This window comes from Thalassophryne amazonica, chromosome 9, assembly GCF_902500255.1.
Source record: "Thalassophryne amazonica chromosome 9, fThaAma1.1, whole genome shotgun sequence".
Classification (NCBI taxonomy): Eukaryota; Metazoa; Chordata; class Actinopteri; order Batrachoidiformes; family Batrachoididae; genus Thalassophryne; species Thalassophryne amazonica.
This window is the reverse complement of record NC_047111.1, coordinates 5,656,088-5,672,303: the sequence shown is the minus strand read 5'-3', so window position 1 is coordinate 5,672,303 and position 16,216 is coordinate 5,656,088. Positions and strand designations below refer to the sequence as shown.

The 16,216-nt window shown below is 43.6% G+C and overlaps 1 protein-coding gene across 1 annotated transcript in view; it reads right to left on the bottom strand.

The window, feature by feature from the left end:
* LOC117516684 (E3 ubiquitin-protein ligase RNF43) overlaps window positions 1-4,983 on the bottom strand; it is a 368,264-nt gene extending 363,281 nt beyond the window's left edge. The window contains exon 1 of the mRNA XM_034177526.1: window positions 4,535-4,983. Within this exon, the coding sequence (XP_034033417.1) occupies window positions 4,535-4,750 (216 nt within the window). The 5' untranslated portion in view covers window positions 4,751-4,983. The remainder of the gene's footprint in view (window positions 1-4,534) is intronic.
* Between the last annotated feature and the right edge of the window lie 11,233 nt (window positions 4,984-16,216).

Genomic DNA, 16,216 nt, shown 5'->3' with positions numbered 1-16,216 from the left:
TCAGTCAGGAAGATGGTGGTGATGACGACGTTTGGGTTATATTTATTTATTTTTATTTTGTCTCCATGTGTTTTGCTGGAGTAAGTTGAAGAACTCTTCGGAGATTTAAAACGGGACAAAGCTAATCAAATCAATGACACCAAAGTTTCGCGGGGATCCTTTTGGAGGCGCATGGAGGTGCACACATCAGCTCTTTCTCATGGTTTAATGACAACTGCACATCCCGGTAGGAGGAGAGACGTTTGAGTCGTTATAAACCGTGTCAGGCTTCATTCACACTGTCAGCACGCACACGTCACGGAGGCTGCTGATCAATCAATCAATTCAATCAAGTTTACTTATATAGCGCCAAATCACAACAAACAGTTGCCCCAAGACGCTTTATATTGTAAGGCAAGGCCATACAATAATTACGTAAAAACCCAAACAGTCAAAACGACCCCCTGTGAGCAAGCACTTGGCGACAGTGGGAAGGAAAAACTCCCTTTTAACAGGAAGAAACCTCCAGCAGAACCAGGCTCAGGGAGGGGCAGTCTTCTGCTGGGACTGGTTGGGGCTGAGGGAGAGAACCAGGAAAAAGACATGCTGTGGAGGGGAGCAGAGATCGATCACTAATGATTAAATGCAGAGTGGTGCATACAGAGCAAAAAGAGAAAGAAACACTCAGTGAATCATGGGAACCCCCCAGCAGTCTAAGTCTATAGCAGCATAACTAAGGGATGGTTCAGGGTCACCTGATCCAGCCCTAACTATAAGCTTTAGCAAAAAGGAAAGTTTTAAGCCTAATCTTAAAAGTAGAGAGTCTGTCTCCCTGATCCGAATTGGGAGCTGGTTCCACAGGAGAGGAGCCTGAAAGCTGAAGGCTCTGCCTCCCATTCTACTCTTACAAACCCTAGGAACTACAAGTAAGCCTGCAGTCTGAGAGCGAAGCGCTCTATTGGGGTGATATGGTACTACGAGGTCCCTAAGATAAGATGGGACCTGATTATTCAAAACCTTATAAGTAAGAAGAAGAATTTTAAATTCTATTCTAGAATTAACAGGAAGCCAATGAAGAGAGGCCAATATGGGTGAGATATGCTCTCTCCTTCTAGTCCCCGTCAGTACTCTAGCTGCAGCATTTTGAATTAACTGAAGGCTTTTCAGGGACCTTTTAGGACAACCTGATAATAATGAATTACAATAGTCCAGCCTAGAGGAAATAAATGCATGAATTAGTTTTTCAGCATCACTCTGAGACAAGACCTTTCTGATTTTAGAGATATTGCATAAATGCAAAAAAGCAGTCCTACATATTTGTTTAATATGCGCATTGAATGACATATCCTGATCAAAAATGACTCCAAGATTTCTCACAGTATTACTAGAGGTCAGGGTAATGCCATCCAGAGTAAGGATCTGGTTAGACACCGTGTTTCTAAGATTTGTGGGGCCAAGTACAATAACTTCAGTTTTATCTGAGTTTAAAAGCAGGAAATTAGAGGTCATCCATGTCTTTATGTCTGAAAGACATTCCTGGATAAATAAAATTTTAGGGAAACAGGCTGTCCAAATTAATTCCCAGAAAGCAGGTACCAATGAGCAGGTGTTTTGTATCATATTATGAAGCTCTACACCACAGCACTGATACGTGCACTAATAACCGTAATACCAGCTGCTACAATGTGTGGTGGGTCCACAGAGACTTTTCAGCACACAGGCTGTTTATCTAAAGAAGCACAGTCCAGATTTTCATCTTCTGTACTGCTGCTCTGATCTCTGTGCCAAGAAGCTCTGGCGGCTCTAAAGCGGGGGACTGATAGGGCTATGGCCCCGCTGAGACACACTGTAACACCACAATCTCTCCACTACCTTGGTTCCCTGACTGATCCACCAATTAGATAGTGTGCACACTGTACTGGGATCAGCTAAACAAGACACACTGGCGGTGCATTATATGAGAGGTGCGAACAGGCAGTTCAAGGGTTGTAGGGCGCATGCACGAAAAGGTTTGCCTCAGTGGGCATTGTTCTCTGAGAGACCCACGGGTCTACGATTGCCACTGTTGTGTGTACAATAAACAATAAAAAAAATTGCAATATTTATTCAAGCAAGACGACATTCACATTATCAACTGAACTGACATGATTTTTTTTCCTTTGAGAAATCTGATTTAGAGCCCGACCGATATCGGCTGGCTGATATTATCGGCCGATATAAGCCCTTTTCAAAGTACTCACTATCGGCCAAAATTTTGCCAACAGAACGCCGATAATTTCTCATAAACAGAACAATTACTGAAATAATGTTTGTGATGGCAATGTAAAATGTTGTCCATTTGTCCAGTAGATATAGCTCTGACTCCATTCAACTGAGCTGCTTATACCCCTGCTTAAATGTGTTCATCACCAACCCCCGTAGTTTGCCATCACACTGCACTGATCGGCTGACAAAAGCATACAAGTAAGTTTATAAGGATCTATAGCCTTATCTTGAACCTATATCTAAGTTGCAGCAACAAGAGGTACAAGATCAGATGTATTTCACAACTCTTTTTAAGGATATGTATTTGCTAATTTCACAAAGGTTTAATTCTTGATTACTTTTTTGAACCTGAAAATTCTTCTCTGTTATAAAGTTAATCAAAATGAGGACAAAGCTTCAGCTTTTAGCTCATACCTTGCTTGTTAAGGGTCCAAAAAAGAACATTTTATTCATAAAAAAAATTAAAAATAAATAAATAAATAAATAATAATAATAATAATATCGGCTGATGTATTGGCTATCGGCAAATCAGCCGATTTATTGATTCTCTGCATTTTTTTTCATCCAAATATCGTTATCAGCATCGGCCTCAAAAAATCTGTATCGGTCGGGCTCTAATCTGATTGTTTGGTCCTTTGGAATTCACATTTGAACTGTTGACAAACATCAGATCTGAACCAGAACGAGGACTGGGCATTCAACTGGCTTAGATACCATTAACAAAAATGTATGTATGTTTCAATACTTTATGCTGTGTTTTGTTACTGGTGATACACAGTCAGAGCTGATGGTCACCCCTCTGAGTCCAGTCTACTTGAGGTTAATCAAAAAACACCTGACAAGAGCTTTCCTTACCACTGCTGCCTATGTGCTTGTCCAGGGGGTGGGAAGTTTTAGCCTTTACCCCTGTGAAGTACTTTGATGTAACTTACTTTGTGATTTTGCACAACATAAGTCGTAATATAACTAGGGGTGCCGGAAAAAAAAATCAATTCACGTCCGAATCGCAATTCTTATTTATTAAGATTGTAAAGCGATACTAAATGTCCAAGAATCAATTTTTAAAAAACATTTTCTTACTTACTCAATGTGTGTACTGTTAGTCAGGCAACAGCCTCCGTACTACAGCATCCCCGTGAGGGGAGAGTCCGGCGTGCTTCAAACATTCGTGAGCTGTAGCTTAGCATGGCAGACAAGAAGCTAATTCAGCCAGCACCGTCTTTGCTGAAGGCAAATGTTTGGGCGCGTTTTGGATTTTATTATTTGCTGCGTAAGAAGGAGCTTGACATGACATATGCAGTGTGCAAAATCTGCAAAATGAAAGTCAACTAATTCGGAAACACTTCAAATCCGCAAGCCCACATGCTACGCCATCACCTGGAGCTAAAAGAAGCGGAGCAGCGGTCTCTGCGCACACTCCATCACTTCACTAAACTACCAGCCAACTCTGAACGAGCAAAGCAGATTAAGTAAATTTCCATCTTTAGAATCACTTGATTAACCTTGTAAAGCTGCATTTTCTTAAACATTTTTTAAGTAATATAACTAAAATCAATTCTGAATTGAATCATCACCCCAAGAATTGGAATCGAAGTGAATTGTGAGTTGTAAGATTCACATCCCTAAATATAACCCCTTTAAAGTTTGATTTTATGAAGGGAATATGACTGCCTAAGTGCCTTAAAGCATTTTTATGTGCGTGCTGCACACACACACACACACACACTGCTGCACTAACTGGGTTTGCACTATTTATCTTTTACTTATGGTTGTTCTATTTTGTTATTATTTTCAATTTATTTTTTAACCAGGTTGCTCCCAAATCAAGAACTCGTTTACAAGGTAGACCTCGATTCTAATCCACCTAACCTGCATGTCTTTGGATGTGGGAGGAATGCGGAGCACCCTGAGAGAACCCACACAAACACGGGGAGAACATGCAAACTCCACACTGAAAGGCCACAGGTGGGAATCGATCCCATGACCTTTTTGCTGTGAGGCAACAGTGCTAACCACGAAGCCAAATTCACTGTACTGTATTTTCTAGTATTGGCTGGAGTGTCTGCAACGAATCCAAATTCCCCTCAGGATCAATAAATTATTTCTCTGCTCTGATCGGTGAGAATCACTGGTCCTACTTGTGTTAAGCTGTAGGGGGCGCTTTGCAGCAGGGGCGTAAAAACATCCACAGAGAGGTAGCAGGTAAGAACCAGGTGTCCGGGAGACACTAAAAAAAAAAAAAAAAAAAAGCTGCACACGCGGATGAGTGTGAACTTTGATTATTTCTTACCTGCATTAGTTTCCCCTCCGCATAGCCGGCGCTTCCTCCCACGAACACTCCCTCCAGAATGATGGGCTTCCCCGTGGGCTCCTGCTTCAGCAGCGTCACGTTGATGAGCGCTCGGAGGGCCGGACGCTCGGCCTCCGGGCCCGGCTGACCCAGCACCAGCTGCAGGGCCGCCACGAGCAGCCAGAGCCCGGCCAGGCGCCGCTCGGGGACGGTCATGGCCTCGGCTGCAGCGGCGGTGCTCGGCCGCACATGTTGGACTTCAAAGCAGCAAAGCACCAGAACGTGTCCGCGCGGGCGTGCGCACGCACAAACACACGGGGTCCGGTTCCTGTCCGTGCGACTACCGAACAACAACACGAGCCTTTAAAGCTGCAGCGCAACGCAGAGGCGAAAGTTCCATCCAGAGTTAATTCGGATTACATGTGAACGGTGCGGGCGGCGTGTTTTCTCTCTTTTAAGTTGCGTCGTCTCCCCGCAGCAGGGCAGGTCCTGATCCGCAACTCAAACTGACAATATCACACTGCGAAATCACCGCAAACGCACAATCACATTTTTCCCCACAAGTTAGCGCGTAATTTCACAACACAGCAGGCTCAGTTTGGGGTTAAATCCATGAAAAAGCGTGATATGGAGGACTTGAACTTCAAAGGCTGGTCTACAGGTTGCCGCCTGAAACTTAGGTGGCATGTTGCCAGATCAAAGCGGCGGCGTGCCAAAAAAAAGGAAAAAAAAAAAAAAAAAAAAACAACCACCCAGTCGGGAGAATAATCCTCGAAAAAGTTTCTCTGTTAACAAAGTCAAACGGACTTAACGCACAGCAGCGTGGTCATTTAAAACCAACTTCTACTAAAAAAAAAAACGAGTTTAGTGAATCCACAGCACTGTTAAAAAAAAAAAAGACACACGACCCTCATGAGAAAATGAATCAAAACCATGAGCTGGTGAAGACGAGCAGAAGTTACAGAAAACTCCGTGTGACGTCCTCCTGACAGAGTGCGGAGACACTTCATGCGGTTCTGACACCGAACCAGAACTCGACCTCCCGGACGGTCTCGCGCTCCCCCGGGAGCTCATTGACAGTCGCTACCTGCTCGATGTCCTGTTGCCTTCAAGCACCCGCGGAAAGTTATCCAACCTGACATTTTAGCGCTGTTCACTAAGGACTAAAAAGTAAAACGGATACCGTCTTTGTATTTTTATGTTTTCACGTAATCTGCTGTCAAACGTACATAGTTCGGGAAAACTGTAGCCCTCCAATGCCACCTTTATTAATTGGATATTAAGAGCTTACAAAAATTCTGATCAGACATGAACGCATCATCGGATGCGGTGGGCGGAGCAGCGGCTCAGCCGCAGAAATGGTGAAATATCGCCATCTACTGTTGAAAAACGCAAAACAACAGCCAGATGAGGCTTCACAAAATTGGGGAGCCAGGCTTAGTTGAAGCGTGCGCGCGCACGCGTGCACACACACACACACAGCAACTGAAACTAGAATTTTTTAGTTTTATATAAACTTGTAGTGACTCGAATCCGGCCCGAAGTAATGAGGATTTGCACTGGATTGAGCACTGATGACTCGGACTTGGACTTGAGGATTGACTACACAAATTGATTTATAATAATCCATAATAATTTGGTACAATAATACTGTAATGGGGTTCAAGTCAGATTCCTCTCGGTTTTTTTTTTTTTGTTTTTGTTTTTTTTTTTAAATTATTATTATTATTATTCTGGGGGACGACGACAACACTACAGTCAAATTTGAGACTTCAACGCTGATTTTATGTCACTATCCAGGCAAAATTGGCTTGAATAAAAAGATATCTGAGAGAACAAAGGTACATCTCTGTCTACACTTTGATTTCATTTTCATTATGATTAAATTGTTCTTTTGATTCTTGTTGTTTTTCACTCAGGGTCACTACAAAAGATCCAAGACAAACCTGCATGTTGATTTGGCACAAGTTTTACACTTGGTACCCTTCCTGACCAACGCCACATTACATGGTGTTTGATCCGGTGTCGCAGACCGAACGCCCCACCCCCCCCATCCCCCGCGCCAAAAAAAAAAAAAATTGGTCCTCCCTGCCTTCACTGCGCATGCGTCATTTGGGACCACAGCAGCTCGTCTGAGACTGACTCTCTGAGTCTGACTCTCTACACCCAAAGCGATCAAAGGGAATAATGTGATTATTAACCATCAGGTGACAAAGCAAAACCTCTTAAATCATTGTAAAGTCATTTTTAAGCAGAAACGAGGCTGTTTTAAGCAGAAACGAGGCAGTAATCAATGAGTCACTACTGATGCTCTGAAATGACGGAGGCGCGGTGAACGCAGCAGCAGCAGCTCGTCTGGCTGCGGCACTTTGATCACTTCCTTCATCTTTTATGATGAAATAATGCTGAATTTATGTGCAAATGATTGTTGTACAAAAGCTTCAGACATCTGTCACTGAGATAGATGATGACTGGAGTGCAGTTTGAAGCAGAAATGAGGTGATAATCAGTGAACTGCGGCTGATGCACAGAAATGACACATGCACAGTGAAGGTAGGGCAGACCAATTTTTAGGGGGGGGACCGTTCGGTTGGCAACACCAACAACCTTCCACACTGAAACCAAGCACACTAACCACTTGGCCACCAGCCCTGCTTGGGCTCTTTTCTAATATATTTTTCAACCGATTTGATTTGCTGCTGCCTGGTGAATTAAGAAATATTGCAGTGTAGAGTCGGACCAATAAATCAGTTGGCTGATAATATTGGCTGATATTGTTATGGTTGTGACCCAAAAGTCCAGATTGGACTCCAAAAGCAGGAGGCTGAATGGATGTTGGTTGGTTGCTCGAACTAAATAAATCAAGGTGGTGGAATACACTGTCAGGCAGGTGTATCCTGAGTAAATTTAATGTTTATCAGTTTTCCCTCTTATATTTTATAAAAGTTAGCAAGAAATAAACACTTTTATGTATTAGCAGGTATATCAGTATCATAAACTTTTACTCCCTAATATCTGCATCATATGACTCCTCAAAAAAATTTATATCAGCTTCTATCTCAGTGTTTCAGTTTGCAAACAGTACTTCGGTAACAATCAAAACAAGTAAAAGTTTAATTACGAGGTCTGTCCAAAAAGTAATGGACCTTTTTATTGTTTTCCAAACTATATGGATTTGAATCACGTGTGATTGCATCAGAAAAGCTTGAACCTTCGTGTGCATGCGTGAGTTTTTTCACGGCTGTCGAAAGATGTGTGTTGTGGCTGGCGTGCCTGGCTGGCTTTTGTTTGTCTTCTGTTTCTGTCTTTTGGTTTTCCTTCCAGGTGGTGCGCATTTGGGACTGAGTGGCTGTGTGGCTGAGTTATCAGGACCTCACCCTGATCACCTGCGGCTCATCAGGACTCACAGCTGTGGTGCATCTACATGGATTGGAACATGGTGGCATTTAAGTCTGGAGTACACAGTGTGTATTTGCCAGAGACTCGACCTTGTGACCAGACGGGTGAGATCGTCGTCTCGAGAGCCATCTCATCATCAGTGGATGCAGAGAACATCCAGGTTTGATGCATGGTCTGTGAAAGAGGAGGGGGTGAGGTCTCACACTCGTCAGCACACTTCCTGAGGTACGTTAGGTTTTGTGACTAACATTTGTAAAGTCAGTAAATGTGGTGTCCCTCACACCTTATTGTATTGAGCTGTTATGTTAGTCGTTTTAATCAGCTTCCACTGCAGTTGAGTTGTGTGAACTGGCTGTTCCATGCCTGCAGGGAGGGAAGCTGATTAGTAATTAAGCCAGGAAGTGTTTGCTGTTTGTACACCTTTGAGCGGTCTCTCTGTGTGTGGAGTGTGGACTCACATGATGATTTCTTATTTCACAGACTCGGTTTGTCGCGGCCACCTGGGGGGTGTCGGCGGGGTCCTTGGGTCCGAACTGTTTCTGGCTCTGGACCGTTTGTGCAGCTGGGGGCGCACCGTATATCCACCTCGCAGACCGCGCACTCATTTGTTGTATTAGCACGTCACTGTTATGTTTATTAAACTCTGTTATCCTTTGCACCGTGCTCTGCTTATTTTATACTGGATCCTTCAAACGCTGGTCGGTTCTCCGGGCTGCGTCCAACACATAACAATGTGCAGAGGATTTCGCGCGGCGACACGGAACTGCTCATGGCATGCAACAAAAAAAACACCTCCATGTTGGAAACCATTCAGAAGATTCAGACGGCTTTCGATGGCTTTCAGTCGAGTGAGTATCCGAGAAACTGTGTAACAGCTGGACATGCCACAACATGTCCTGTGAGACTTCCAAATCTGAGGTGTTTTTTTTTTTGCACGCCATGAGCAGTTCCGTGCCAACGCGCGAAATCCTCCGCACGTCTTTCATTACAAAATCTCCTGTAACAGTGGAATGTTCCGCAAAAGTGCTATGTCCAGCTATCTTGCCATTTCTGTGGTAGTCACATGATGTCCCGGATCAACACAGCGTTCAGTTTAGAAATTATCTGGTCGATCCAGCCTGTCAATGGCCGCTCGGTGCGCCGCGCACCCTCCGCCACTGTGGGCCATCTTTAAAAAGGTTTTAACAGTCCTTAATCCGTGTGACGCCGACAGAATCTTCACCGAAATCCATCTGAATCTTTCGAATGGTTTCCAACTGGCTGTCTCTAACAGTTTCTGAAAAAAATTTCATGGAGCAAAACGGCAGTCTCTCAGCCATTTCCCAGACAAAAGAAATCCGACGAGGGGGGTGGACCAGTGCTCACAGGCGAATGACGCAACCGACAGGCGTGAAAAAACTCACACATGCGCACGAAGGTTCAAGCTTGGCTGATGCAATCACACGTGATTCAAATCCATATAGTTTTTGAAAAAAATAAAAAGGTCCGTTACTTTTTGGACAGACCTCGTATTTATGGAGTCCTTGTGCTTTGACTGTAACGTCTCATGACCTGCTTTCAAAATATTTAAATACCTTTCAACATCTCAGGTCTTGCTTCAATTTTCTGAGTGTCTTGTACTGACACTGTTTATTTCTCTCATACAGCGGGGCAAAAAAGTATTTAGTCAGCTTCTGATTGTGCAAGTTCTCCTACTTAGAAAGATGAGAGAGGTCTGTAATTTTCATCATAGGTACACTTCAACTATGAAAGACAAAATGAGAAGAAAAAAAAATCCAAGAAATCACATTATAGGATTTTTAAAGAATTTATTTGTAAATTATGGTGGAAAATAAGTATTTGGTCAGTAATTAAAGTTCAACTCAATAGTTTGTAACATAATCTTTGTTGGCAATGACAGAGGTCAAACGTTTCCTCTAAGTCTTCACCAGGTTTGCACACACTGTAGCTGGTATTCTGGCCCATTCCTCCATGCAGATCTCCTCTAGAGCAGTGATGTTTTGGGGTTGTCGCTGGGCAACATGGACTTTCAACTCCCTCAACAAATTTTCTATGGGGTTGAGGTCTGGAGATGGGCTCGGCCACTCCAGGACCTTGAAATGCTTTTTACAGAGCCACTCCTTCGTTGCCCGAGTGGTGTGTTTGGGATCATTGTCATGCTGAAAGACCCAGCCATGTTGCATCTTCAATGCTGTCACTGAAGGAAGGAGGTTTTGGCTTAAAATCTCATGATACATGGCTCTGTTCATTCTTCCCTTAACACAGATCAGTCATCCTGTCCCCTTTGCAGAAAAACAACCCTAAAGCATGATGTTTCCACCCCCATGCTTCACAGTAGATATGGTGTTCTTGGAATGCAACTTAGCATTCTTCTTCCTCCAAACACGACAAGTTGAGTTTTTACCAAAATGTTCTATTTTGGTTTCATGTGACCACATGATATTCTCCCAATCCTCTTCTGGATCATCCATATGCTCTCTGGCAAACTTCAGATGGGCCTGGACATGTACTGGCTTAAGCAGGGGGACACACCTGGCACTGCAGGATTTGAGTCCCTCTCTGTGTAGTGTGTAGCCTTTGTTACTTTGGTCCCAGCTCTCTGCAGGTCATTCATCAGGTCCCTCCATGTAGTTCTGGGATTTTTGTTCACTGTTTTTTTGATCATTTTGACCCCACGGGATGACATCTTGCGTGGAGCCGCAGATCGAGGGAGATTATCAATGGTCTTGTATGTCTTCCATTTTCTTACAACTGCTCCCACAGTTGATTTATTCACACCAACCTACTTGACTATTGTAGATTCACTCTTCTCAGCCTGGTGCAGGTCTACAATTGTCTTCCTGGTGTCTTTCGACAGCTCTTTGGTCTTGGCCATGATTGAGTTTGGAGTCTGACTGTTTGAGGCTGTGGACAGTTGTCTTTTATACAGATAACGAGTTCAAACAGGTGCCATTAATACAGGTAACAGGTAGAGGACAGAAGAGCTTCTTAAAGAAGAAGTTACAGGTCTGTGAGAGCCAGAAATCTTGCTTGTTTGTGGGTGACCAAATACTTATTTTCCACCATGGTTTAATATTAAATTCTTTAAAACTCCTACAGTGTGATTTTCTGGATTTTTTTCCTAATTTTGTCTCTCATAATTGAAGTGTACTTATGTTGAAAATTACAAACCTCTCTCATCTTTCTAAGTAGGAGAACTTGCACAATCAGGGACTGACTAAATACTTCTTTACCCCACTGTATCAACCAATTTGTGCTGTGACCACTCTACAGATAGAGATGGACTACCAACGTACAGAAGCTTCAGGCTACAACACCTTGTCTGTGTCCTTGGTCAAAGCATTTCATTGTACCAGTCCACCTGGCTGTGAATGGGAACTGGCCTTGACTGAGGAACTAACCAGATGGACTGGCATCCTGCTACATACTTCCATGCTACAACATCTGTGGATTAAACCTGATGGACCTCAGGGACTGCACAGGATTTACGTCTGTTTAGGAAAAAATTAATGTGAGGATATTATCCAAAGCAGAGGATTTTTTAAGTAAGAGGAGAAACAGTCTCACTCCATGCACAATTACTCCAAATATAAATATACAGTGCATCTGCATATTCACGGCTCTTTTTCCACATTTTCTTATGTTACGGCCTTATTCCAAAATAGAGTAAATTCATTTTTCCTTCAAATTCTACTCACAACACCCCATAATGGCAACATGGAATTTTTTTTTTAAATTTGTGCAAATTAATTTAAAATAAAAAAGTAAGAAAATATGACTCAATCCCAAATAAGCATTTAAAAATGAGTGAGAGTGAGAAATCACATAAGTGTCAGAACTTGTGGTGGCTTGACACAGGAGACATTAGGAGACCCATGTAGACTCACGGACGTGGTAGATTGAGATGAATAAAAGGCTTTATCTGATAACCAGGCATTGGATTTGGTACACAGGTAGTCAGACATACAGGCAGCGGTATCAGACATGTTACAGGCTGGGTCGTTGCCCAAGAACGAGCAGAGTTCGTGCAAACGGCATTGAGGAGTATTACAGCCAAAAATAAAGCCAGAGTCAAAAACAGGCTGAGTTCAGGGTAACGGTGAGGCGGAGGTCAGAGTACACAACCAAGGTCAAAAAGCACTAGAGAGCAAACTGGACAAATACGAGAGGTGAGAGAGTGAACAAAGTCATCAATCTGGCAGTGAGCTGTGGGACTGTGAAGGCTTAAATAAGCAGCAGACTAATCAAGGTGATGTGAAGCAGGTGCAGGGTAGGTTCTGGAAAGAGGTGTGGTTTTGTGAATCAAAGAAGATGGAAGAAAGGCAAGAGAGTGTGTGAGTGAAAAACAAAGCAGTGCAAAGCAAGAGAAGTAAGTGACAGAAAGACTAACTGACGCACATGACGTGTTCCAGACAAACACATCATGTACATGAGCAAAACATAAGGGGCAGAACTAAGAAATACTGTGACTAGTCTAAAAAGGCGAAAAACTAGAAACCTAATAATAAACCAAACGAGGACGGAACTGATACTGGTTGAGACATAAAAGAGAATACAATAAATGATGACGGCAAAACAAACTATTGGTTAAACAGAAAATAAACAAAACCTGTGACTACAGAATAATGCGTAAATAAAACAAGATAACTGATAAACAGAGAATGCAATAAATGACAAATGGAACATAATGTGATAAGCAACACTGAAGATAAATAATAACCAAAAACCTGTGACTAAAGCATAACACAATAAATGTGATAAACAGAACTAACTTAAGGCTAAAGTAACTTCAGGGAGCAAAACTGAAAGAATACAATAACTACAGAATAAATGATAAGTAAAGAATGAACCAGTGATGAAAGCATAACACAAAGAAAAGCAATAAACATAACCAAATTGAGATTTACATGAAAAGTAAAATCAGAAAATCATAGAGGAGATTAAGCCATAAACAGACCTAGACCCCTTTGTCTGCCTCTCTCTCCTCCCTTCTCTCTCCTCTTGTGTGTTGTTTGTCTGTTTTCCCTCCAGGTGGCGCGCTGCAGAGCCGAGGAGCACCTGCAACTCATCATCTCCTTGCACCTGAGGCTCATGAGCTCCTGATCAGGAGCAGGTTACTTAAACCCCAGCTTTGAGCTCAGTCTTTGCCAGATTAAAGGCTTGGGACTTCAGTGAGGGCAGTCGCATCTCCTCCCTCCTGTCCTCTGTGTTTCTCAATCTCTGCTCCAACCTTCAAAGTCCCTATTTCACCAGACTGTGAATTCTTCGAACTACTCGTATATTTGGAATAACCATGGAATTGATCAGCTGGTCTCTGAACGCTATTGACACCATTTTTTCAACAAGGAAATCCGAGCTGGGGGACCCTGCGTGCCCATATGGAACCTACCCTACGGGCTATGTTCTCGACGCCTGGGAGAAGTGACGCGTTGCATGCTTGGCACCACTGTCTGGGAAGGACGTCAAAAATTTATTCTGATTTGGTTTTATAGTAGGAGGGCTTGTGCTTTTTGGTTTATGTGCTGCCCTGACCTACCGGAGAATTGCCAAGACGGCTGCTACCAGAACCATGACCCCTCACCTGTCCGTCATGATTAATGAGGTGGGCAAGGCGGTACAATCTCAGACTACGTTAACCCTTGAACTCAGACGCAAGTTGGAAAACATCTCGGAGCAACTGTCCACCTTGCAAATGAAGATATCAGAGACCAGGGAATACTTCTGAATTGGATTTGGTCAGTCAGAGGAGCTGTAAATGGAGTTTCTGTGCTTTTCTGCTTCTCAGCCTCCGTATGTCAAAATGCCCCGGTTATTTTCCTCCAGAAGGATCTCTACAGCCTTGGTGAACTATTCGGCTCACCCTCTTATCTTTCTGCCCTGATGTTGTCTTGGCATCCGCAGACATTATGCAGACACGGACAGAAACTGATATAAACTTATCTGCATGCCCATACGTGACACACGCCTCCCCTACCAAGAGAGTGCCGCTCTGCTCCATTCAGCTAAGTTCCTGCTGCCTCTGAGTTTGTGAGATTCAGCCTCTCATTCTGCTCCTGTCAGTGACTGTGCATTACCAAGAACTGTATGAACTGCTATGCAGAACTACTAAAAACTTCCAAGTCATTCCCGAAGCCAAGTCAAGCTTAACTGAATGAACTCTGACCTCTTTGAACAATTCCTGAACTGAACAATTCCTGAACTGTGAATGTTCCTACATTAAGCCTTCCTGTGAACATTCTGTTGTTAAAGGCTTCCAGTGTTACGAGTGCAATCACTCACCTTTGTTCTCCTCATTTCTCAGAACGTTCCTCCCTCCTTGGCTCCAAGCGTCCCACCTGGCTCTGGTTCCTGTACCACACTCCTGGGTTTCATTCCCACTCACTAACTCTCAAGCCTGGCTCCGTGTGCACGACAGCTCCCGGCTTTCAACCGCTACAAACGGGCCCTGTCTCGGCTCTGCAGTCACCAGCTCCAGCTTCAGCACTATTAAATCCTTTGTTAATCCATTATTGTAAATAAATCTCCATTCGTTCACTCCTGTCTCATCCTGGCTCCCAGCATTTGAGTCCATCACCTGTAACAGTGCGACCCCCATCCGAACCTCTAACCACAACAGGTGATGCACCTTTGGCAACAATTACAACCCCAAGTCTTCTTCAATATGATGCCACAAGCTTGGTGCACCTATCTTTGGGCAGTTTTGTCTGTTCCTCTTTGCAACACCTCTCAAGCTCCATCAGGTTGGATGGGGAGCATCGATGCACAGCCATTTTCAGATCTCTCCAGAGATGTTCAGTTGGATTCAGGTCTGGGTTCTGGCTGGGCCACTCAAGGACATTCACAGAGTTGTCCTGAAGCCACTCCTTTGATATCTTGGCTGTGTGCTTACGGTCACTGTCCTGCTGAAAGATGAACTGTCGCCACAGTTTGAGGTCAAGAGCGCTCTGAAGCAGGTTTTCATCCAGGATGTCTCTGTACATTGCTGCATTCATCTTTCCCTCAATCCTGACTAGTCTCCCAGTTCCTGATGCTGAAAAACATCCTCACAGCATGATGCTGCCACCACCATGCTTCACTGGAGGGATGGTGCCTGGTTTCCTTCAAACATGACACCTGGCATTCACACCAAAGAGTTCAGTCTTTGTCTCATCAGACCAGAGAATTTTGCTTCTCATGGTCTGTCTGAGAGTCCTTCAGGTGCCTTTTGGCAAACACCAGGTGGGCTGCCATGTGCCTTTTACCCAAGAGTGGCTTCCGTCTGGCCACTCTACCATACAAGCCTGATTGGGGGATTGCTGCAGAGATGGTTGTCCTTCTGGAAGGTGCTCCACTCTCCACAGAGGAATGCTGGAGCTCTGACAGAGTGCCCATTGGGTTCTTGGTCACCTCCCTGACAAAGGCCCTTCTCCTCCAATCACTCAGTTTAGACAGGTGACCAGCTCTAGGAAGAGTCCTGCTGGATCTGGACTTCCATTTATGGATGATGGAGGCCACTGTGCTCATTGGGACCTTCAAAGCAACAGAAATGTTTCTGTATCCTTCCCCAGATTTGTGTCTCGGAACAATCCTGTCTCAGAGGTCTACAGACAATTCCTTTGACTTCATGCTTGGTTTGTGCTCTGACATGCACTGTGCACTGTGGGACCTTATATGTAGACAAGTGTGTGCTTTTCCAAATCATGTCCAATCAACTGTTAAGCTGTAGAAACATCTCAAGAATGATCAGTGGAAACAGGATGCACCTGAACTCAATTTTGGCAAAGACTGTGAATACTTATGTACATGTGTTTTCTTATTTTTTTTTACATATTTCTTTTTATTGAATTTTGCTTATAGAATAGAATAGAATTTATTATTATTATTATCATTGTACATTACACCAGAAAAAATACTGTGCATGACAATGAAATTCAATCAATCAATCAACTTTTTTCTTGTATAGCGCCAAATCACAACAAACAGTTGCCCCAAGGCGCTCCACATTGCAAGGCAAGGCCATACAATAATTATGAAACACAGTCTACGTCTAAAGCAACATAACCAAGGGATGGTCCAGGGTCACCCGATCCAGCCCTAACTATAAGCCTTAGCGAAAAGGAAAGTTTTAAGCCTAATCTTAAAAGTAGAGAGGGTATCTGTCTCCCTGATCTGAATTGGGAGCTGGTTCCACAGGAGAGGAGCCTGAAAGCTGCAGGCTCTGCCTCCCATTCTACTCTTACAAACCCTAGGAACTACAAGTAAGCCCGCAGTCTGAGAGCGAAGCGCTCTAATGGGGTAATATGG